The sequence below is a fragment of the Podarcis pityusensis genome (genome assembly GCF_964106645.2).
Source record: "Podarcis pityusensis genome assembly, chromosome: 2".
Taxonomy (NCBI): Eukaryota; Metazoa; Chordata; class Lepidosauria; order Squamata; family Lacertidae; genus Podarcis; species Podarcis pityusensis.
The window spans coordinates 43,490,983-43,514,625 of record NC_138029.1 but is presented as its reverse complement, the minus strand read 5'-3'; the positions used below and the strand labels follow the sequence as shown (position 1 = coordinate 43,514,625).

Here is a 23,643-nt window from a genome sequence, read left to right as displayed (position 1 = left end):
CTGTGTGTGAGATCCTGACATGCAGCTATTTCTGGCTACACATGAAAGTGGCACAATTGCATCATTCTGCTACTTCTCAAGTAGAGAATCAGATAACATATATGTGGTAGATCCTGAAAAGGGGGGGGGGGTTAAAAGCCAGTCTATGCCAGAGACACAGATAGTGGTCCAAGTAGGTCTTGATATATAATTGTTTCTTGCGTCATTGACACATAGTCTAGTTTTACTAGCCATGAACTGCACAACAAGCTTGACTACAGAGAGGAAATTCTGACAAAATAGGGCCTCTTTAAGAGTCATCTGTTTTATCTTGCTATGGCTGGAACTGATTGCATTCAGAAAAAAATATTGCTAAAAGTAATTGAACTGCATACCTACTGTCTTTTACTTGGAGGCCACAACTGTGAAGGCCCTTCTCCAAGCCATCAATGTTTTACCCCAGGGAAAACTGTTGTGCTGACCTTCAGTTGGCAGACGCCAATCACCATCAGCCCTAGCCAACTTAGCCACTGATCTTCACACCCTAGAGCAGGGGTCACTAACCTTTTTGGACCAGTGGGCACATTTTAAATTTTGAGAGCGTGCTGTGGGCTCGTCACAAAATGGCTACCATGGGGGCAAGGCATAACACAATGTGTTGTAACACAATTAGAGCGAGTACAATCATTGCTCCTCCTTCCCCTAGACAAGCTCATACTTACCATGGGAAGCCAGGTATAGGATGCCAATGGGGAGAGCTTAACTCTCACACGATTGGCACAAATCTCTGACCCCAGACTTCGGTACCGCTTGCTTTGGGGCATGTATATTTTCCATTCATTTCTTCTCTTAATGTGTGTACTGTGGCAATTTGTCATTGCTTTTGGGTAGCTGGGCATCTGTTTATCTTTAAGATTGAGGTGTGTATGTACTGTGTGATTTTCTGATCACATATATGTAACTTGGCTGCCTGAAGCACCATCTATTTATTCGGCCTCCTTTATTTCATATAATAAAACAACATTTCTTTATTCCTCTGGGGTGAACTTATCAGGCATAAGGTTAAGAGCTGAAACATATATTCATAAATAGTCACATGTATTGATTCTGGCAAAATATCCCAAACCTATTGGGAATGTGTGTAGGGGTACGGGGGGCGGGGGTGGATATGCATGTGGATTCAGGCTTACACCACATAACAAAATATGCACATTGCTTGGTAGGAAAAAATGAATGGCGAACTATGGCATTTCCAAGAAAATAAAACAGAAGCAGGGAAAGTGGGATAAAAGGGAACGGAAAACAGTAGTTCTTTAGGACCCTAGGGATTCCTATAGCTGGTGTCCAAGCAACTCACTTCACTGATCAGCTTAAAACACTGATAAGCAGGAGCAACTAGGCTGGCTCATTTTGTGTAAATCGCTTAGAAGCGTACCTGCACATTTTGCTTCATAACTTTCTTTTAAGTGTCTTGCTGCTTTACTCTTGAGTAAGGAGCTTTGAGGCATGCATGGTGGCCCCACCTATTGGCCAGTGTTTATGGTGGTTATGAAAGTGCTAGTGCTGCTTTTTAGCAAATGGCACAACCCACACTTCAGGCCAGAACACCCCCCTTAAGCCTTGCATAGAACCCTGCTCATGACAAACTGGTCACCTGAACCATTAATCCTATCCACAGATTACCATCTGGCACATCACTGCCCACATTTCTGAGGCGGATTGAGGCATGGTGTTGGTCTCTGTCCGCAGAAAGGATTCACAAAGCCACTTTGCTCTTTGTAAAGCTGGCTGTGAGTTCACAGCAGATGTATAGGCTGGTTCTCCCACCAGCACTGCTGAGGATCTTGGAGCTCTCGACGTGCTGATGGTTGAAGGTCTACCAAGGTATTACGTTGATGTTGACCAGCTCCTCAGAACACCGGGTGCTTTGACATGGAGACAAGTTTTTCTAGTTCATTGCAGGTTATGCTTATAAGGCAAGAACATAAGTGGAGCAGGTGAGTTATACCAGCCCTTTGAGTGCATGACAGGCTGGCGTGCTGCCACAAGCACTGTGTTTTGGGATACCTCTTTGTGTATCACCTACTGCAACGGATGTCTTGCCTGTGTTGCAAGTTTTCCCACTTTGGCAATACCCAGCTTCCTGCTATCTTTACAATACCCTGACACAGAGAGATCAAGAAGGAGCCAGCTACTCTGAAGGATGAAGGCTCGGGGCCACTTTCCCACATTTGGCAAGTAGTTTGAACTATAATTTGGTTGCTGCCTATTTGAGTGACCTTCAGGCCCACAGACAACATCTCTCCACTTGAATGCATACCTAGGACTTGTGTGTACAGTTGTACCTCTTGTTACATCAGTCTTCCGGGTTTCACCCTGTGCACATGTGCAGAAGTGCTCTGCGCATCTCGTGCATGCGCAGAAGAGCTCTGCGCACCTCACACATGCACAGAAGTGCTCTATTGTGCCGCGTGCATGTGCAGAAGCAGCGCTCTAGTTGCGGACTTTTCAGGGTGCGAACGGCACCCCGGAACGGATCAAGTCCATAACTAGAGGTACCACGGTACTGGGCCCTACAGACAGCAGGAGCCAAGGGAGATGTTGGGAATGGGAACCTGTTTAGCAGAACAGGGGGTGATCATAGTTAGACAGGCCATTAACCAGTTCTGGGTAAAGAGGGAGGCTGCTAGCCAAGAGCATCTGTGGGCCAGCTTCCTAGCACTACTGGAGTGGAAAAAGCTGACCTATGGCTGGGTGAAGTGTCAAATTAGTTCTCATAAATGTTTGAATACTATGTGCTCTATCTGGCTGGCTCATCAAATTTATCCAAATAAAAGGGTTTTTGTTTGCTTGCTTGCTTACAGCAGGAATGCAGAGTGTGACTCAATTGCCAGACAACACCTTCCAAGCTAGTGTGTTGACTGCAAGGAAATATTTTCACTCAAGTGCTCTAAGAGCAAATTCAAGCTGTGGGCAAAAAGCGAGTCCTCGTCTCCCCAATCGTACACTTCCCCCATCCCATCTGCCCGGCCACCTTCTCTCCTGTACCAGCAGGTCTACCAATGCTTATAAGTCCTATTTTGATTAAGGGCTGCATGACTATGACAAATCATTACATGCAACACACTTCCTCACATACTCTTTTTACCCTTGCTTGTACCATTGGTAAAAGCAGTCCTCAGAGGTTAAATGAAAGGAACTTCTTCACACAATGCAGAATTACGGTAATCTGTGGAATTCATTCCCCCACAAAGCACCGCTGGCTGCTATCTCTTGATTGCTTTACAAAGGCCATGGTAGCTCCCCCACCTGAGTGCAAAGAAAGCCAAGGCTCTAGGGATGGGGAATCTGTGACCCCCCAGAAGCTGTAGGACTCCAACTTCCATCAGCCCAGCATAGCCAATGGCCAAGGATTATGAGAGATGTACTGTAGTCTAACAACATCTGGAGGGCCACAGGTCGCCTATCCCTGTCGCATCCTTTGGAGTACCTCATGCTGAAAATGCACAAAGAAAGGCTATTGCCTCCACGTCCTGCTGGAATTTCCAAAGAAATCATGCTGGGACCAGACCAGATGGAGCTTTGTTCTCATCTACAAATCTTTTTCTTATATTCTTGGAAGGAAGCATGTGTCTTTTCTCCCTTCCCTCTTCAAGTCAAAGGCTAAGTAGTCCCTGCTGCACCATTCCAACAGGATTGCCAAGCTGGTCTTAAAAAACTCCTCTAACAGCTGTAATGTTATAGTGGTCCCTGAAGACTCTCACACCATTTAGCAAGGCATTTGCACCCAATTCTCTCCCCCTCTCCCCTCCTGCAGCATGTACAAAATTACCTCCCCCAAAGATATACAGGGAATAGGATTTTGCACTACTTCTGAGTGTTCGGTCCAGAGATGTGTGTTTTTAATACCAAGAAATAAAGTTGCTAGGTTGGACATCTGAATAAGCCCCCCCAAAAGCCAGAACGACACACAGAGCAGGATTCAGATAATGAGTTGCACTAATGGAAGCCCACACAAGGGTTCCCCCTAGCACAGCAAGGCTTCCCCCCAAAAATAAATTGACTCAGTGTGTGTGTGCACACATGCGCCAGGGGAACCCACAGAACAGTGTGTGGGTGTAGGAGAGAGCAGACTACAAGTGCTTCTGGGGTGAGGTGGAGTGGAATGGGGAGAGTAGCTTCTCCAGGGCATCATCATCCTACATGGAGAAGCAGCTGTTTACAAGGGTGGAGTCTTGGTTTTCTCTGGGAGACATCCTATTATTTCTTAATGTGCTCTTTAAAACAACTTTAAGGGATGGAACAGGTCCAAGTCCAACTACCAAAAGGTAAATAAAACACAGACGGCAATATACGTCATGCAGGCTTCAAAACAAGCATCCTTCCAATTGCTTTTGTGTGGCAGATTCAGCTCAATGCAGGCACTCCCAGGGGTCAATTGCACTAAAATTTTGGCAGCAGGGCTGCAGCTAAGGAATGGATGGGCAAGTAACTTTGCTCTCAGTATTTTAGGAGCAAACTTGGACCCTTAACACCATCACAGCTAGAGTGCTCCCAGACACCCTGTATGGAACCAGTTTCATGATGTATGAAAATGCACATCAGTTACTACAATGGTTTGCTGAATCCCTGTTTAGACCTGTATGGCCCAGCTAATTGTCTTGTGCATCCTGACAGGGGATGAACAAGTTGGCCTTTTTCCCCACATTGTTTGCGCCTTGCCTCCCATGGGGGGAAGCCATCCCATTTCCCAGCCCCCAATCAGCCGGCAGGATGGCGTGTTTGTTCCTGCTTGTTGCTTCTCAGAAACATAGCCACAATAGTCCTACCCGATGCTCCTTCCAGCAGTGGAGACAGAAAGCGAAAGATCCACCTTGTTGACTAAGGATGGCCTGGTACAGTGGTTGCAGCAAGAAGACTGGAAGACAAGACTGCCATAAGCATCTCTGCGGCCCCTCAAAGGGTGGGCATCTGACACATCCCTGCTAACTTGATTCTAAGGTGGGGGGAGAATTGGTATGTACCTGGGAAGGGGGGAGCAACTCCTTCCAATACCACATGACCAGAGCATTCAAGGGCCTACACGGCTTACTAGGAGCTGTAGAATCTCAGAGTGCCCATTAAAATGAAATTGCTGGCTGCACACAGTGCAGCATCTGGTTCCACTTCACATGCAGGCCCATTTCCAACCCAGCCCTCACCAACCCGTTTAATATTTGGACTGCTCCAAGCAAGGAGATTTAGAAATATTTGGAAACACACATAACACAGGGCAGAAACTGAACGACTACTTCGAAGTTCTTTGCTCTCACTCCAGAGGCAGACCCCTAGCAAACGAGACATATTATTCTTATGTTGTTTCTCTGACAGGACTCAAGCATAGAGACGCCCCCAGGAAAAAGTTGCACCTGGCCATGAAGTTAGGGTACTGCAGTTGTTTTACTGGGTATTTCTCTGGGTAGTTTCCTTTTTCCCAATGTGCCATCTGCAACCCCTCTTTTGAGGTAATTGCTACACACACCTGCTCACTTCTCCCTCAGCAGCAACCAGAGAACCGTCTTGCTTACCCAGATCTGCAACACCACCCTAACCGGCTGGGTCCCAACTTCCGCATCCTACCATTTCCTCCACAGAGGAAGTTTTATTTTTTGTCCGTGTCGGCCAAGAGATGGGATAAGCCGGAACTCCACTTGTGGGCACTCTGCACCTCCCTTCCCCACAACACGCCCCTAAAGCACACATGCAGGCAAAAAGCAATTTAGTAATGTCAATATATTTTTATCTTAAAGATGCTTTACACATAGAATACAAAAATATGCCCAAGGAGAATGTGGTGCCTGGTCTACCCACAAGGCTTCCGGTGCCAGGGCACAGGAAGGCAGCAAGGCTTGGCAGAAACCTCACCCACTCTGAGCATGAGGTGTGGGTCCCGAGGGCAACTAGGCTCCACATCCTACTTGGGGTTAGTGTCTTAAAGAGATACAGTAGGTGGATTGGGGCTGTGAGGTGTAACTGAAGAGGGAGGGGGCCTTCATGGCTCCTAGGGTGACCAGACAGTGCCTGAACTACAGTATTGGGATACAGTACAGGGAAGAGGCCCAACATTTGGGGGGGGGTGTGCGCGTGTAGTGTCAGTGAGAGAATATCAATAATTTAACAGAGGCAGCTTTTCAGGCATTATTAACTGGGCCACCCTGGGAGGTAGGTCAGTATGACAAAGTTGGACAGATTAGTCAAAGACAGATCTCGACAAGGACATGCCCAAACTCAGACCGCAAGGAGAACCTGCTGCTGTTGCTGCTTGTGATTTTGCTGCCCTCTGGGAACGTCCCCAGTGCCAAGCAGTATCACCCTGAGCAGAGGAGTTCCCCAGAACCAGTCCAGTAAGGGAATATTCCCAGCAGTAATTGGGACGGGGGAATGCCACTGGTGTGACAGGCTCAGCAATGGCTCATCGCCAGTGAGACACATGGGACGACAATCTTTGTACTATCCACAAAGTGAGTAACTGGGGGCAAGAAGCTCAGCTGCAGATGGGGGGTGGCGGTTAAAGAGGAGGTGGGCTTTTAAACCACGCTTCGCTCTGGGGAAGTGGTTGGGGGCAGGACAAGCCAGATCCATTGGGGGAGGGGGAGTGGCTGGCTATACAGCCTTGTGTCTCTGCTGCCAGCTGTTCTCAGCCATGCCCAACCAAAGGAAGCTTGAGACTGCCACTCAAAATGGATTCAAGTTCAACAGCTGATGATGGGGCCGGCAGAGGCAGGCTTTGTTAGGCAGGGTAGGACCAGCAGCTGAAACTCAGCTGGAAGGACTGCCTAGCCACATGGAAGGAAAGGATCTCTCTAGGAAACAAGATTGGGGTCGGGGACCTTATTTCCTCCACCAGTTGTTGTTTTTTTTTACCTTGTGATCTGATGCTCTCTAATTTCTGAGTGCCTCTCTTGCATTTACTACCCAAAGCCAAGCTACGAGGATCAAGCAAGAGAGAGCAGCTATGAAACGAGGTCCACCTGTGGCAAGAGAAACAGCTTCCCAGTGCATATCGTACCAAAATGGATTGGAGCTGGACCAGCAGAGGATGTTCATGCTGGAAAAGAGGGATGAGTGTGTGTACCCTCTTAGCCTATCCAGAGCAGATATGCACAGTGAGGAGCTTTTGCCGCACCTGCCCACCCATCCAAATGGTTGTGTCAGGGCTGTCCAAACCCATCTGAGCTCACCCCAGCCTCATCCGTCGCCCGAGAGTGCCTGTGAGATTCCCCCCAGACTAACTGCCTATCAGGATGCCTGCATATCCTCGTTCAAGGATAGGCCTGGAAACCAGCAAGGAGCAGTTGCATCTCCCTGAGAACAGCAAACTGTATGAGCAGAGTGGCAGAAGCCAAGAACTGGCAGCAAGGGACTCCTAGCAGACTGTGTTCAGGTCTGAGGGAGCCTCATGCACAAAGCGGGTCAGGTCAGCAGCAGTGATTCTGGCCCCCATTCACATTACACTCCAGTCATTAATGCAGGTGACTTATTGCTTGAGGGCCTCTCCAGCCCCTAGGGAAAGGAGGCAGGTGTGGCCCAGCATCGAAGTGAGGGCACAGTGGTGTGCCAGGCCCACCAGTGGCCTGCCTAGTAGTCCTGCCTGCAGGGTCCAGCAGAGGGCGCAGAGTCCTAGTAGCGCCCAACCTTGGCGTCGCCAATCGCTCCCCAGACGTCGAAGACAAACTCGTCGGGGAAGGCAAAGTCCCCCAGCTGCTCGTCCAGGGACTCAGCAAATTCGTCAGGATTCCGTTTGTCCTTTCCCAGCTCCACCATGGTAGCAGCTATGTGGGGGAAAGGAAAGAAAGCCAGAGGTGAGCATCTGCTCCACACCCCAAACAGCTCACAAGCCAACACAACAACTGAGACAGAGGCACAGGGAGAGCTTCACATTGGCTCCCATTCCAGCATTGGAAAGGTGTGCAAATCAAGGGGAGATGCCAGCATCTACGGGGAGGCTCCAGTCTCTTAACTAGTTTGCTTTGGGTGGTTTATTTCCAGATTAAAAGAGGAAAGGTAGCAGCAACTCACCTAGCTCTGTGTCACGGATGCCCATGTAACTCTCCAAAAGATCATCAACCTTCTCGATGGCCTTTTCCTCAAATGCAGATGGCTGTGAAGAGGAAGAACACAACGACTGAAGCAGCAACAATGTCTGTTTTCCTCTCTATTAACTTGAGGGGTGGCAGCTGCAACTTGGCTACGACTACTAGCTGAAAGGGCCAATGGGTCTAATGCAGAAGAAAATGGCTGCAATGTGGCTGAAGAATTTTGGTAGAGATTGGAGAGTGGGAAACTCTAGAGCTGGTTATCCAGGAACCACGTGTGGCTCCGTGTCTTCAGAAGACGCATGAAGGCTGTGAGGAAGAGTACCAACCCAGGACTGCGTGTATCAGCTGGACTATCCCTCTTGCCACCAATACCGTCATAACATCCCTTTACTTCTCTGGTCTGCACAATAACTTGAAGGAGAAGCAGGGAGGAGGAGATGAGAGAAACAGCAGGAGAGATGCCTGCTCCTTTCCCCCCCTCCTCTAAAACCACACCACAAGGAAGAGCTCAGGGGCAGGGGGAAATATGCTGCTGAGCATCCCTCTCACCAGAGGGGGATGGATTTGTGGACACCTGCTCTAAACCAATCTTGGAAAAAAGTGGAGCAGAGCAGAGCTGCCCATCCTTCTGCTCTACATTTCTGGGCTTGCTGAACACACACCTGTTCCTCCACAGTGGCTGGTCCTTTGGCCCGAAGCCGCAGAGTGCCCCTTCCTGTGCCAAGCTGAGCGCTCCCGCTGTGTTTGCCTCCTGCAGACCGCTGACTGATCATATCTGGAACAGAGCAAGAAAAAATCCTGGTGAGCTTTTTAGCAGAGTCTGCACACTGGTGGTCCCAGCTTAGAAACAAGCCCAACAGAATGTTTTCCACACGCAGTGACTGCATGAAAAAGAAGCATGAAAAAGAAACACACAGTTTTCAGCATGTTACTACTGACCCACATTTTAAGGCGGTTTGCAGTCACGTGCCAAAAGCACAGAGGTGAAGGTCCATGCGTGTACGGGAAGTTCACAGAGAAGTGCTTCAAGCTCAAAGTCAAAAGGCAAAAATGTTTTCCACAACTACCACACACTGTGAAGCGGTCATGAAGCAGTTGGCATATCTAGAGAACACCATTTCGCTCAAGTCCAATTCCAAGCAAGTGACACCCAGCCAGTATCAGTGACTGTTTGTCAAAGTACAAGAATGATACGACTTTAAAAAGCAATAGTTGGGTGAGGGCAATAATTCCAAAAGGAGAACTCTAGGAAGAAACACATTTTAGTATGCCAAGTGCACAGATAGGTAAGCGGGATGTCAGTGGAACTCGGGAGGATATGATGTGTGGGGCAGAGATTGAGAAAGAAAGGGCAGAGATTGAGAGAGACATTCAAGAAATGGTGTAGGCAATAGCAATGGTGAGGACAATCTTTCCGGAAGCTAACATGGGAGTGATGGCAAGCAGACCACTATGAAGCAAGCTTAGGAAATGCCATTCTATATGCCAGACTATCGATCTATCTATCCCCCCAAAACACATCAGGCCCATTTCCTTCTCACATCCCAATGCTCAAATAAAACAAAAAAGACATCTTCTCAGCAGCAGCTCCCATGCCGGCAGATGTCATATTTCCATAGCCCTTGCCAGAACTGCACCTTCTGAGTCTACGTGCTTCTCGAGGCACTGTTAATTTCAGCCGAAGAATCAATTAAAGCCCCTAGGGAGAGGGAATTAGTTCTGTTAGATCCATGGCCTGCCAAGGGGTCAACGCCTCTGCAGCACCGAGTTCCCAGATAGAGGAAAGGGGAAAGGGGAAGTGGAGGGGGGTAAAGTCTAGCACTGCAGGACAGTCTGAATTAGACATTCTTTCTAAAGGCAAGAATAGAAAGAGTGATGTTGGAAGAAGCCAGCTGTGTCAACACCAAGGGGGAGATGCGGGGCAAGAACAGGAGCAGAGGGAGCAAACTTACAAGAACTCTACCCCAACAAGGTAAGCATAATCAAAAACAAGATAGTGATAACAGAGCTATGTTGGGCAGAGGAGATGCAGAGGGCCATTTCACATGTAGCATAAGAGCAGCTAATTCAGGGTTTGTACCAATGTGTCAAGTGGCACCTTTCCACGCTTTCAGGTTATTGTTGAACATACTGCCTATGGCAGGGGCAGGGGACCTATAGCTTTCCAGAAGTTGATGGATTACAACTCTCACTGATCCCTATCCCTGACCACTGCTCACACTGGCCATGGCTGATGGGGATTGCAGGGCAGCAGCAGGCAGAGGGGAACAAGTTCTACAAGTTCCTACGAGGAGATCTGTGAGCTCCTAATCCAAAATACAGACTGTTCTCTTCACATTATACCTGGAAACATGGAAAGGAAAACCGCAAGGCGGTCACCTGTCTTTCTCTCACACACCCTCAGCTCCAGTCCCTCAGCAGCCTGCAGTAGACACTGTGGAAGAATTCAGCACTGCGCTGAGCTGATCATTCCACTGGCACAAGCATCACAGCTGGCAAGTGGAATGAGTCCCTCCTCTCCTCCCCCTACACACAGTTCTGGGGGGTTCTCCTGACCTCCTTCTCAAGCCAACTGAAGAGGCTATGCGGGGAGGAGAGAGGGGAAAGCCCTTCTACGCAAGCCGAAGTCCTAGCACAGGGCTTCTGCTGATGGGACCTGCTAGGTGGCTCCCATCCTGTGCATCCAACCGCAGTACAAACAGGATGGGCATTTCTTTCCCTGCCAGTATTTTACCTCTGCCAAGGTTTTGTACAAATTCTGCAAGCTTGAGAAAGCAGTCTTTGCTCACTTCCTCTGAACAGTGCATGAAGGTGGTGAAACCATCAGCCACAATGTCCTAATCTCCCTGCCATTTCCTGACTTCAGCAATTGCTTTGGGCCCCTGTTGCCATCACTGGTTTGTGGTGGTTCATCAAGTACCTGATAAGGAGGTTTGGCTGACTGAGCAGTTCTTTACACAGATGCAACTGTCTGGTCTGTTGCTGATCTGGATGCTTCCTTCCCTGTAGCTTATGTTCATACCGCTTATAAACTTATTCTCTAACCTCCAAGCAGACTGTAGCTGCAGGAGCCTTTTCCTTAAATCAGCAACATTATCCAAAGCACTCTCGCCACTTACAAGCAGTAACAGAAAGGCCACTGCATATAGCGGGCCCTTTCTGTATAGTTTACAGTAGAAATGCACAAGGTAATATTTTATCTCAGACACTTTGCATTTTTGCCTACAGAACATTGTGTTGAACTACATGAACAGAGGGTCTATGGCAGATCTGATGACATTAACACAGGACACTTTATGGAGGGACATGAAAAGTATCAATTCTACAATGAAGCACTTAATAGGATTAGCCAACTAAACTGGCTGGGGACAATAGGGAATTTTGTCCAAAACATCTGGAGGGCACTAGGTTGGGGAAGGCTTTCATGAAATCGAAGTACCACTCTTTTTCACAATCAATTAATGGAAGGGTGATGAATAGTGCAAAAGAATACAGAACTGCAGTGATATCCTCCCAAACCCAGCATATGATCTGAGTCTATCAGCAGGAATGCAGTGCTTAGAAATGGAAAACTTCTGCCAAGCTAATTCCCCCCTGTATATTCTGTGGTATACACTGGCCTAGTTGAATAAGCTCAAAAGTCCACGCAGATTTCCTGCCCAAGGGAACTAAAAATCACTTCATATTAGTTCAAATCATTGCTTAAAATCTCTGTCATAACAGAAGTGTGCAATGACATGGGGGCAGCTTTGAGAAAGGAATTAAAACAAGTGATGAGGCTTTCAAATTTGCTTTGTTCTCTGAAGTCAGATGCCCAACACAACTAATTGGTGGGAGGCAGCCTCCAATCCAGTGTGTGGTCCTGGAAAAGTAACTGGCAGGTTAAAGCCCTGGCTGGGAATGGAAGAACACAATATTCTAAGAATGTCGCTGGGATGAAGCATTGACTTCCTTTGTCATGACGATTAGTCTGCCAGCTTATAAGGCAGATGCGTGCACGAGAGTGGTCACGTGCTTCTGCATAAGCATAATCAAGAAGAAATGGCCAAGCTTTGGGCAGCAGAGTGTGAGTGTCTCCCATTAATTTAATGAGGACTACATTCATGTTCCAGGCTAGAGCGGGTCTTTCCAACTGGAGGACAGGCTTCAACAGCCACTTCTATAGAAAACTTTAGTTAATTGCCAGAGGAGAAAGAAATGCTTTTGTTATCGACGTGAGAAGCCACTGCAACATATACTTTCAATGCAGTAACTCAGACACTTAATAAGTAAGAAACAGAGATTCCAAAAGAGGCAGTGAGAGGCAGCTCTGGAGCAAAAGCTTAGCACCTCTTCTACATGCTCCTAGCTCTTCATTTATAAAGGAACAACTTAGGTTTTCTATAGTTCACTATAATTGCCTGCATTCATAATGAGAGATTGTGCAGTCATTCTTCTATCAGCCAGACAGGTAGAGCAATTCCTGATTTGCATGAGAGGCCAGGCCAGCACTCTATGGCGGCCTTCCCTAAACTGGTGCTCTCCATGTTTTGGACTACAATTCCCATAATCCCTGACCACTGGCCAGGGCTCATGCCATGGGAGTTGCAGTTCAAAACATACAGATGGCAGCAGGTTGGTCTATCTAGCTCAGAAGTGTCCACACCATGAGCAAGGAGCCTTTTTAAGGTCAAAGGCTGTATAGCCAGCCTTTGGGTAATCTTGTGGGGCTGCATTCCAAAGCCAAATGTTGGCAGAGCCAAAGCCAAAGCTACTTTTGATCAGCCATACTCAGTCATGTAGATCTCCCTCCTGAGCTATCTCCACTCCATGCTTCTCTCTCTTCCCTTGCATAGGAATTTGGCTTATAAACAGATCCAATTTGTGTTCATGGGACTTTTTCTTCCTAATGGCCACACAAGGGGGCAAATGCCATGAATGGGCAAGGCAGAATGAGCCATTCTTACCAACTCCTCAAATATCACACACCCCTATGTGGTCACAAAGACTTTACGGGAAACATCTGCACTGCAGGCTGCTGGTTCTTCACCATGATCCAGGCTGACTGAGAGGAGGTTCTCCAAGGCTGCAAACAAGGGTCCTTCCCAGCCCTCACTGGAGATGCCCAAGCATGCAAATCTTGTGGTCTACCACCAAACTGAGATCCTTCTCTAAAACTAGAGGAAGATTGCACAGGCCAGTATTCTTCTCTTCGAGAAAGTAACTCCTCCCTTTTTGCCACATACATCAGCACACTTCGTGCTTGTGTCACACCAATGTGATTCATCCAGTGCTTCAATACATTGCTCCCAAGGACCTGCCAGGTTGTTCCACAACACACACATGTGCTCCTTCCTTGTTTATGTGCACACAGCTGTGGTGTTGTCTGTAATTATAACCAGAGTTTTCTCCAGGGGCAGCTAAAGACATGTAACGCCAGATGGCCGATACGTATTTTCTTGAGGTGCCTCATCTCCAGTGGCCTTGGCTCCTCATGGTGCATCAGCCCGGCCACCCTAAGGTGGTGGCAGCACTGGCAAGACAGATTAATAGTGCTTTTCTGAAACTACACTTCTTGATTGTATCGACAGACATGTTGATTGGGAATAGGCTCTACAGATCAATTGGCAAACTGCATGAAGAGGAACCCAATACTCTGCCCCTGCCATCAGTGAAGTCAGCCTTCTCCTATGCCTTATCACATAATCCCAGTGTCAGAGCTGCAAGGAGGCATGGTACAAATTGTACAATCTAGGCAACCGCTCTCTAGTTAACAAGGACAGAGGAGCCCCATGTCCAGCAAGCTGGGGTTTGCAGAGTTCAGTAATCCAGAGAAAAACAACTGCCTGCTCACGACATCCTGGCACCATCCCCAGCAGCAGCTGCCTGGCTCCTCCAAGCCTCCAGCACACCCACCCTCAGATCCCTCCAGCATTCCACTATCCTCCAAGTGCAAATTAGCACATTATGGGCTGCGGCTGTGCCAGGTTTAAGATCAGAAAAGGCTGTAATCTTGGCGGCAGACTGCCCTCAGACATTGTGATGGGCTTGGGCTGAACTCAAACGTATGGCACAATTAAAGAGCCACGCGACAGACAATAACTGGCAAGGCTAACCTTGAACACCAACTTTGAGAACCGACATGCTGCCTGTAGGAAAGACCAGGATGCAGACCTAGCAATGGGACCTCTCTATATCCTGCCTCCCTGCGTTTTATGATGCTGGGCAGACTTGCACAGGTGCTGTGGTCTCCAAACTGCCCCACTGGCTTTCACATGGGGACAGACATGAGAATGAGTTTTTCTCTGCTGCAGCAGCTCTTGCTTTGCATTCCCTTCCTGAGGAGTACACTTGGCCACAGAGAAGAGGTGCTCTCAGTTAAGAAGCAAAGGGCAAAGGATTTACACAGACTGCTCTCCTACCCATAATTTACAAGCAACAGTTTCTAACACATACATACACAAAATAGGGAAAAACAACATTCATTCAGGTCCAATTCCACTGCTTCATGCAGCCAGCATTAGGTTATACACAGACCCTACATGGGCCTCCTCAACTGCTGAGAGTCTGCTTACAGCTCCCTACGGCGGAGCTGGGAATGCAAAGACAGAAGCAGTACACATAAAATGCTCGGTTGTTCTATCTGGTCTGGCAGGGACATGTGTTTGGCCAGAAGCTAGGTACTATCCCCAGATGTTCCTGGCCCTGTTCTCTGTAGGTTTCCTGCCTCTGCCCTTTCAGCTCCATTGCGGGGACATTCCAAGGAATGATACAACCCTAACTGGGCGACAAAGCCTCATAGTATTCTTGGCTGGCCCCTGCCTTTAGACTTGGCTAGGTGTCCAGACGCCAACAACTTTTTCATCACCTTCATTCTGAAGAGCAATGAGAGCCATTGAAATAGCTAATCTGAAAGGGGTGGGGTGGGGACACACACACAGCAATTCAGAGGAGCCCATCAATGTAGACCGTGCATCAAACGACCAGCTAAAATACCAATGAAAAGGAACAGAAAAGCAGTAGGACCAAAGTGCACACACAGAACGAGGGCATGGAGAGAAAGCATTGATTTCCCAAGACTAAGACTGTTCACCCTGAACCCCAATTTTATTCGCCTAGGGACAATTCTAGCAGTGCCCCCCCCCATCATATTTCTGTTATAGTGGGAGGACTGCAGTCATTGGCCTTTACCAAAAAGACCAACTAGAAAGATAAAGAGCAAGGGAAGTGCAGCTCCAGGAGATTCTTTCATTGCTCCAACATAAAGGGTCAATGTCTAAACAAATATGTGATGTGAGATTGATGAAAGTGTTTAAGGATGGAACCTGGCAGTTAGCAGGCAATAGCTCAAATTGGTTTACGGCATGAGTGGAAAGAACACTTGTGGATTTCTGGGAAAGAGACCTCTGCTTCAGGGTGAGCCCATGAGGACCGTATAGTCCCACATATTGGTAGAGAAATGAAGAATTCCACAATGTAGACCAAGCCATAACCAAGGGTCCAGCTAACACATTTGACTGCATCAAGAATTGGCACCTGGATAATTTTTTTAATGGCCATTTTATTTTTACATCAAAATGCTAGTCAGTGGCCTGTTTATTTCTCTTACAACATTAAATTCAAAACAAGTAGATCCCAGAAGTATTAGAGGGAAAGTTATAAAGATGTCAGGATACGAAATTTTGCTGGAGCTTATTCATACTATTAGGCCATCTTGACAGTAACTTTGCTGTCGATTTATTATCTGCAGCAAAAATGCTTTGGTGTTATTATTGTAAAATATATATTTTCCGGACATGTGGCTGCTTGTCAAAGAGTTTATGCCCTAACTCATACAGTTATGTGAAGGCAGACAACAAAATGAGTTATCTCTCTCCGAAGAAGTATAGGTAGCAATGCTGTACTGAAGAAAAATCCCAAAATCCTTATTAAGGCAATACCTTTATTAGGCCAAGCAAACTATCACAAGATAGCAGCCAAATTTTCTAGTTCTACAGAACTCTTCATCTAAACGGTCAACAAAGCAAGAAAGAAGAGGAAAATAAAATGTCACTGTCCTAAGACAGACAGAGAGGGGCTAACAGACATTCAAATGAGGTTCTTTTAGGGACTATGCAAGTATTGGCTTGCACCAAGGCTTACTGGGAAGAAGAACCGGTTTGTTCGCTATGGTTCCAAGTTGTTGGAACCAAGTTGCTGTCTCACTGGCAAATCCCAAAAGCAAAAGCCCTGTTTCTGGAACCAATGAATCATTCCACAGCTCAGCTCTCCTAACCTGCGAAATACCTGTGCAGGTTAAAGAGCAACATTGGTTGCTTTCAAAATGATCCAGTGTCTAGGCAATAAATGGAGCCCCATTTTGGGATGACTTGGTGGTTCCAAAAATTAACAGGAAAAATTGTTCTACTGGAAAAGCGCTAATTCTGTTTCTCTCTTTCTCTGTGTTTCTTCTCCTCACCCCCCGCTGGCCAGCCAGCTTAGCTAAGAACATCATTCACATCCAAGTATTGCATGATGGGGAGGAGGGAATCAGTGCGACCATTCCTGAAGCACTAACAAATATTAATCCAGCAGAGGAGATGAAAGTGAAGAACAAACACACACACAACAGCCATAGCCAAGGAAGGAATAACTTGGAAAGTGGAAAATCATCCTTCCCAGAACTGTCTGGTGAGTCACTCAAGGAGGAAGAAACTTGCAGTGGCAGAGGCAGACTGAAATGATGGATAAGCTGTGTTGCAAACACAGCAGGGAATGCAATGCATTTAGAAACTGGAACTGCTCGTGACTTATTCTGGGTAACACGAAGAAGCATTAAGCATAGCGGATGCACCGCAGACACAGAACTCCAAGGTGCGGTTATTACCCAGCAATGTGATCTTAGGCTCTCTCTGCTAAGTAGAACACTACAGGCGCAGGGAGGTTACTTAGTACCAGGATTCAAAGACATCCTGTATGGCAACCAGCCTAATGCACCAGCCACAGAGGAATATAATGACAGCACAAGGCTCTGACCAAAAGGGAGCTGGATCCTACCCAGAACACAGTTGTTAAGAGAAGGAGTCCTCAACATGCAGGAGATAAAATGAAAAACTGAGCTTTGTGTATTCGACATGGAGCTTCCTGCCCACCTTCTCTCAAGGGTCAGGGAAGTCCAGCCCCAAGTTTTGCTCCACAAACCTCTCACTTCCTCAGTTCTCCTCTGGGTCACTTAAGACTATCCTGCTTCTCCCTCCCCATCATGGATAACCTTCCCATTTTATACTGACTAAGTGCAGGATCCCTCCTCTAGAGACCTAGCAAAGCTTCTGGATAGAGAAGGGAAACCCACCCCACTCTGCGCTCACTTGAGCCAACACTGAGAAAAATTGCTGCTCCATTCAGATACCAGTTCTGCTCTCCCAAAGCTAGCTATTCCACCTTACTAAATGGCAAGAGCCACTCTCTCTGCCTGCCTAGGAAGAGGATGTGTAAAAAGAGTTTCTTCCACCCAGCAGAGATTTGGCTCAGGGTAGAGAATGCTATTGAGCTGGTGCCACCCTGACCTCTGCTGGCGAGAGAAGACTGCAGCACCACAATTTCAAACGAGGGCTGCCTCTGCAGGGGTTTTCTCCCAATACCGAAGTTACTTGTGTGCAGTATATATTTTGTTAATGCGTGTGAGAGAGATTTTAAACTAAATGTATATCCAGGTTTTGCCAGCACATTCCAAATCCCAGAACTGCACATGTGAAAACTCCCTCAACCACAATGTAAATTATATGGTGCAGGTGCTTAACGAAGCTCCTGTGCCACATTTGTGCAAGCTTGTTAGAATCCTGAAAACTGCAGATATCCATTATTAGGAAGCTGCTATGCTCTGGTGACCAACTGCTTGACTACTGCTATAAGTTCTTTGTAGGGCAGCCCCTGAAGATGATCTGGAGGCTGCAGCTCATGCAGAACATGGCTCTTGGGTTGGTAAATGGGGTAGCCTGATGGGACGACGGGGCTGTGTGTGAACTACCAGGTCTAACATACTAGCATTCAAAACCCTAAACAGCTTGGGACCCAAGTACCTAAAAAAGCACCTTCAATTACCAACCATATTGAGACTACGATTGACAGTGTCACCAGTGGGGACTGGCAGAGACTCGTAATGGGGCCTTCTCAGTGGTGGTTCCTCATTTGTGCAATGCCCTCCCTAGGAAGGTGCAGCTGCCTCCTTCATTATTAATTTTCAGGAGGAATTTTAGAAACGTTCCATTTTACGCAGGCATTTTATGACTAAAAGATAGTGTTAACCCTGAAATTATGAGCTGCGAGAGTAGGTGATTGTTTTAAACTATTTTTTAGAAACTCTTAACTGTATTGTTTAACTACTGACACATTTGCCACCCTGGGTTCCTTTGGGAGGGAGGTGAAGATATAAGCCTAATAAATAATAATACAGTTGGAAGAGATATTTGAAAACAGTAGTTGCTCAAGATAAGTAAAGATGAAAGGAGGCAAGTAACATGAAGCCCAAACTTACTCATTTTCTGAAGAACTTTACTGAAAAGTATCCCATGTTTTGTTTTGTTAATACAAAATCAGTGCACAGAACTAGTGCAATTTATGTCTCAGCTGTGGCTTGAACCTTCGCCATGCTCGTGAAACCAATGTGCAAATTAGGTCAATTACAAACAACTGTCTGGGCATGAGGCCACAGCTAATTTGAATAAGAGTCCTTTCTACAAAAATAGTATGTCCAGTCTGCTGAAGACCGTGCAAGGCTGGTGCTGTAGCACCAGCGACATCTGTTGGCTGTGTTACAGCACAACTGCCAACCAGTGCCATAAACTTATTTATCATATTTCATGATATGAAATTTGGCTGTCATGCATGTCTCTGGTATGGGAAAACCAAAATATATAAAAGTTTCATGAACCATGTCATTGGGAGAAAATTGTATAGAGTCTGGGAGAAATGTAAAAATTTTTTGGAAAGAAAAACACCCTTATGGTTATTGCTAACCGAAGCAATTACAATTAAGACAATAAATATAGATAGACGGTGGAAATCCTTTTGAGACTTGTTGGACTTTTCAGGGTGAAAACTCAGATTGAAACCAATGGAAGAAGTAAGGGGCCAAGTTGCTGATTGGGTTACAGTATCATCAAATAAACAATATGTTTAAATTAGATAAGAAAAATAGCTTTTTGGACCAAAGCTCACAATTTGAAAGAGAGTTATTGACGAAAGAGAGTTATTGACAAATAAGGAAAAACTTTGGGATGCGGGTGGCGCTGTGGGTTAAACCACAGAGCCTAGGACTTGCTGATCAGAAGTTCGGCGGTTCGAATCCCCGTGACAGGGTGAGCTCCCGTTGCTCGGTCCCTGCTCCTGCCAACCTAGCAGTTCGAAAGCACGTCAAAGTGCAAGTAGATAAATAGGTACTGCTCTGGCGGGAAGGTAAACGGTGTTTCCGTGCACTGCTCTGGTTCGCCAGAAGCAGCTTAGTCATGCTGGCCACATGACCTGTACGCCGGCTCCCTTGGCCAATAAAGCAAGATGAGTGCAGCAACCCCAGAGTCGGTCACGACTGGACCTAATGGTCAGGGGTCCCTTTACCTTTTTAAGGAAAAACTACTGTCTAAAATATAAATTGGAGTGGGAAACAAAAGACGAGGTGGTTAAAGCGTCAATGACCCATTGGGCAATGGATATAGGGTACAATATAAAACTAAACCTCTTGGAGAAACTTTGGAAGAATGATTTGAAATTTACTGAATGCTACACACTGAAAGAGAACTATATGAAAATGATCCATAGATGGTATTTAACTCTGAGTAGACTGGCTAAGATGTATAATGCAGAATCTGATTTGTGTTGGAAATGTAAAGAAGTAGAAGGAACCTTTTTTCCATATGTGTTGGGCATACAAAAAAGTTAAAAGTATATTGGGAAATGATATATAATGAGATGAAAAAAATGTTCAAAACAACTCCCCCCCCCCCCCCCAAAACAGAAGCATTTCTCTTTGGAATTGTTCAGACAGAGGTTTGCAAGAGTCAGGAAAAAATTATTTACCATATATATGTAACAACAGTGGCTTGGATTTTGCTCGCCCAAAAATGGAAAGTGAGGGAGGTCCTTAGCAAGGAGGACTAGCAACTTATGATGATAGAATATACAGTTAGTAGGTCTAATAAGTAGAATAAGGGAGCAAGAAGAACAGGTATTTAAAGAGGAGTGGGAAATTTTTTGTCGAGTATATTGAAAACAATTGTGTACAGTTGAAAACGCTGGCAGTATTAAAGTAAATTCAACAGTATAATATATATTGAAATAATGTAAGATAGGAAAATAGAATTAGAGGCATAGTTCAAAATATGCAGGAATGGTGGATAAGTTAAATGGCCCTTGGAAGGAGAGAGAGGTCAATGAATGTATGGTATAATAAAAGATGTTTAATTTGAAATGCAAAATTTGAAAATTTAATTAAAAAATATATTAAATAAATAAACTTATTTTCTGGGCTGTATACATTCACAGCACTTGAAAAATAATTCTGCATGCACACAATTTAAATTCTGTGGCAAGAAAAATGGGCTGTATAAATAATGCAATCTTGCACAATGTATTCTGGATTTGATAGTCATTTGGAGTGGCAGGGGATGGGGAGGGGAGGAAGAGAGAAGAGGAGGAGGAGGAGGAGGCAGGGCATCAAACTCCTCTCTAGCTACTCAAAATCTTATTCTGCCACCTATCTTGATTTAGATTTCAGCAGGTGTTATCCACATATTATTGAGAATAGCCACCCATCCATAAGAAATAGAAAATTGCTTTCCCCCCCTTTTTTACTTTTAAAACGGTCCTCAGGAAGTTGAAAACTGACGTAGAGTACACCTTCAAAGATAGCACACACTGCAAGAGGGCAAACTTCCCTTAACTCTAAGCTGAGGTGAGTCTGCTGCCAACTGAAACAGAGCCCAGCCTCTTCTCCGCTAATTCTTTGACACAAACAAACTGCATTTTGAATTAGAAGAAAGGTTCTATGTTTCCCTGAGCTAGGTTCATACACATCATGGAAACTTCTCTGTGTGTCTGTATTGGGTGAAAAACGTACAATTTTGTCTTGCATGTCATGAGCAAAATGTGAACCATGTTTTGCTCAAAGTTCGGTTTAGAAGCTAACAGGAAACCAGCCTGCTGCAAGTAGAGAATTCAAACACACCCTTTGTCAACCTTCTCCTATTACACCAGGTGGTTGCCAAGTATTAAAACACTTCTTCCTTAGAGGAAGAGTCTATAAAACTGACTATAAAAGGTGCACGGAAACCAGAGGTTCTTTTTGATGAATTTTCTACTCTTAGACGTGTGCATCGTAGAAACTTAGATCCTGTTTCCTACTCCAATGTGTGAGTTCCTGAAGAAAGTGTTTGGAATGTATGCCACTGAAAGAATCATTGATTGCCAGAGGGAAAGCCAAAAGACAAGTCTGTGTCATTAGCCAAAGTGTACAAATGTTATTCATGCTGTGCTCTTGAAAACGAAGTCAGATATACCCTTACTTTTGGCTGGGAATCTGATAGGGAAATTGGCTTAAAAGCTCCAGTACAAAGGTAATCAAATTCTTTTTAACTTGATGCAATACCGAGGGCAAAACCAGATATTAGCTTGCACCTTCGTTTTCTATGCCTAATCTGCACCTGCCACCTTATTGTAAAGTAAGACATCAACAGGTTAGCTGAAGTACCCTTGACATTTCGCTTGAGCACTGCATGCATGGAAGATTACATGCAACAGTTTGTGGGATGGTGATGCCCATGGCTGGCATACAGAGGGTTGGTCAAGAGGGAATGTTGCAGCCCTTGAGCGAAAAAAAGATGTCGCGCCCCAGGTTATTATAACTGAGAGGCAGTCTAAGAAATTGCAGTCCTCAAGCAAGGGAAGGCACAGATTTTCCTCCAGCAATTATGGAGTCCCTAGTTTTACCTCCCCTTTAACCAGTGGATTGGCTTGTAATGGAAACACGCCCCTGGAACTAACTGAATCTCCTTTCAGTGACCAGAAGGGCAGAGTCTAAAAGAGGGCAAAAGCCACCTCAATTACCTCTAGTCTTGTGAAAATAAAGTTCAGCTACGGTTGCTTTGAGAAACGGCACGCTGCCAACTCCCCATTTCTTGAATGATGTATTTTTATCTTCCCCCCCTACACTTCCCAGCAATTCAGAGTGTACAGAATACTTACCAAAAGCCTTCCGGGGCTCAGTAAGCTTCAGTGTGAAAGTGCGGCCTTTGGGCAGGTCCTTGAGCATTTTGGCGACCTCATAATGCCGGCAGCCGATAAGACTCTGTCCATTGATAGACTCGATCATGTCCCCCACATTGATGACTTGGATCCGGTCAATAACACTCCCTTCCTTGATTCTCTGCCAACAACAGATGGGAACAGTCAAGATGCAAATACAGACCCAGTGTGAGAGAAAGTGTGGTGTAGTGGTTAAGACTCATAATCTGGTGAACCGGGTTCACGTCTCTGTTCCTCCACATGCAGCTGCTGGGTAACCTTGGGCTAGTCACACTTCTTTGAAGTCTCTCAGCCCCACTCACCTCACAGAGTGTTTGTTGTGGGGGAGGAAGGGAAAGGAGAATGTTAGCCGCTTTGAGACTCCTTCGGGTAGTGGTAAAGCGGGATATCAAATCCAAACCCTTCTTCTCTTCCTCAACCATTTCCTGACACTTCCCACCTCAAGAAGACATTGTGTCCAGAAATCAAGTGACAAACTATACGGCAACAGAGGCAGGCTCTCCATTCTAGCTTCACAACCATACCTTTATGATGGACAACTGTCAGCATTTCTACAGGGAAGGAAGCAAGTTGGTGAGAGAGAGGAAGAGTGAAGCTCATAATAAAGCAAGCCAATAGAAGAATCATTTTCATTGATTTTTTTTTAACACCTGGTTATGACCAGACAACTAGTGTGCCAAGACCAATTCCTTGGTGAGTATTTTCCCACATGTATCACGTGCCTTTTAAGAATGTAGGAAAATCTCCACTGTCAGGCCTCCGAGTAGAGAAGACCATGTACCTCTGAGGAGTAAGAAGCCCAACGTTGTGTTTAGCATGTTTTAACTCCCCTGTCTCATGACCTTTCAGCCTTGGGATCCACCACAGCCTTAAACTATGTACATACAATGCTCACCCTGCTCCATTCTGCTCCAGTGCTGAGCCTGCAGCTTTTTTTCCTGAGGATTGTGACTCATAATTACACTTATATATTTAATTGACTCATGGTGGATGCAAACAGTAGCCTAACCAGTCTGGCATCCTGTTTCCAGCAGAAGCAATTGTCAAATACCTTGGAAAGAGGTATAACCCCACCTCACCAAGCAAAGTTATACTTCTGGAAGCAGTTTAGAAAAAGGAATAGTGCTTCTGGATCACCAAATAACCCACACATCAAGTCCAAGGAATAAGAGCCTTCTTCACACAAACCTGCAGATAATAAGCACCCTGAGTCTATCTCTTCCCTGATCCATGGTTCCTAGACAGACTGCCTGCATTGCACTGCAACAGGGTAGCAGCATTCGTTCCCTTACAGGTTTTGCCTTGCAAGAGTGGAGAATGCCCAGAACTACAA

General features: G+C 46.0%; 1 protein-coding gene across 3 annotated transcripts in view; it reads right to left on the bottom strand.

The window, feature by feature from the left end:
• Positions 1-5,736: 5,736 nt before the first annotated feature.
• The window catches only part of GIPC1 (GIPC PDZ domain containing family member 1), a 31,287-nt gene continuing 13,380 nt past the window's right edge, over positions 5,737-23,643 (bottom strand). For all 3 annotated transcript variants that reach the window (XM_080995419.1, XM_080995417.1, XM_080995418.1), the window contains 4 exons: positions 22,251-22,431; positions 8,720-8,832; positions 8,038-8,119; positions 5,737-7,790 (listed from right to left, as the gene is read on the bottom strand). In XM_080995419.1, coding sequence (XP_080851545.1) covers positions 7,639-7,790; positions 8,038-8,119; positions 8,720-8,832; positions 22,251-22,431 — 528 coding nt within the window. In that variant the 3' untranslated portion in view covers positions 5,737-7,638. The remainder of the gene's footprint in view (positions 7,791-8,037; positions 8,120-8,719; positions 8,833-22,250; positions 22,432-23,643) is intronic.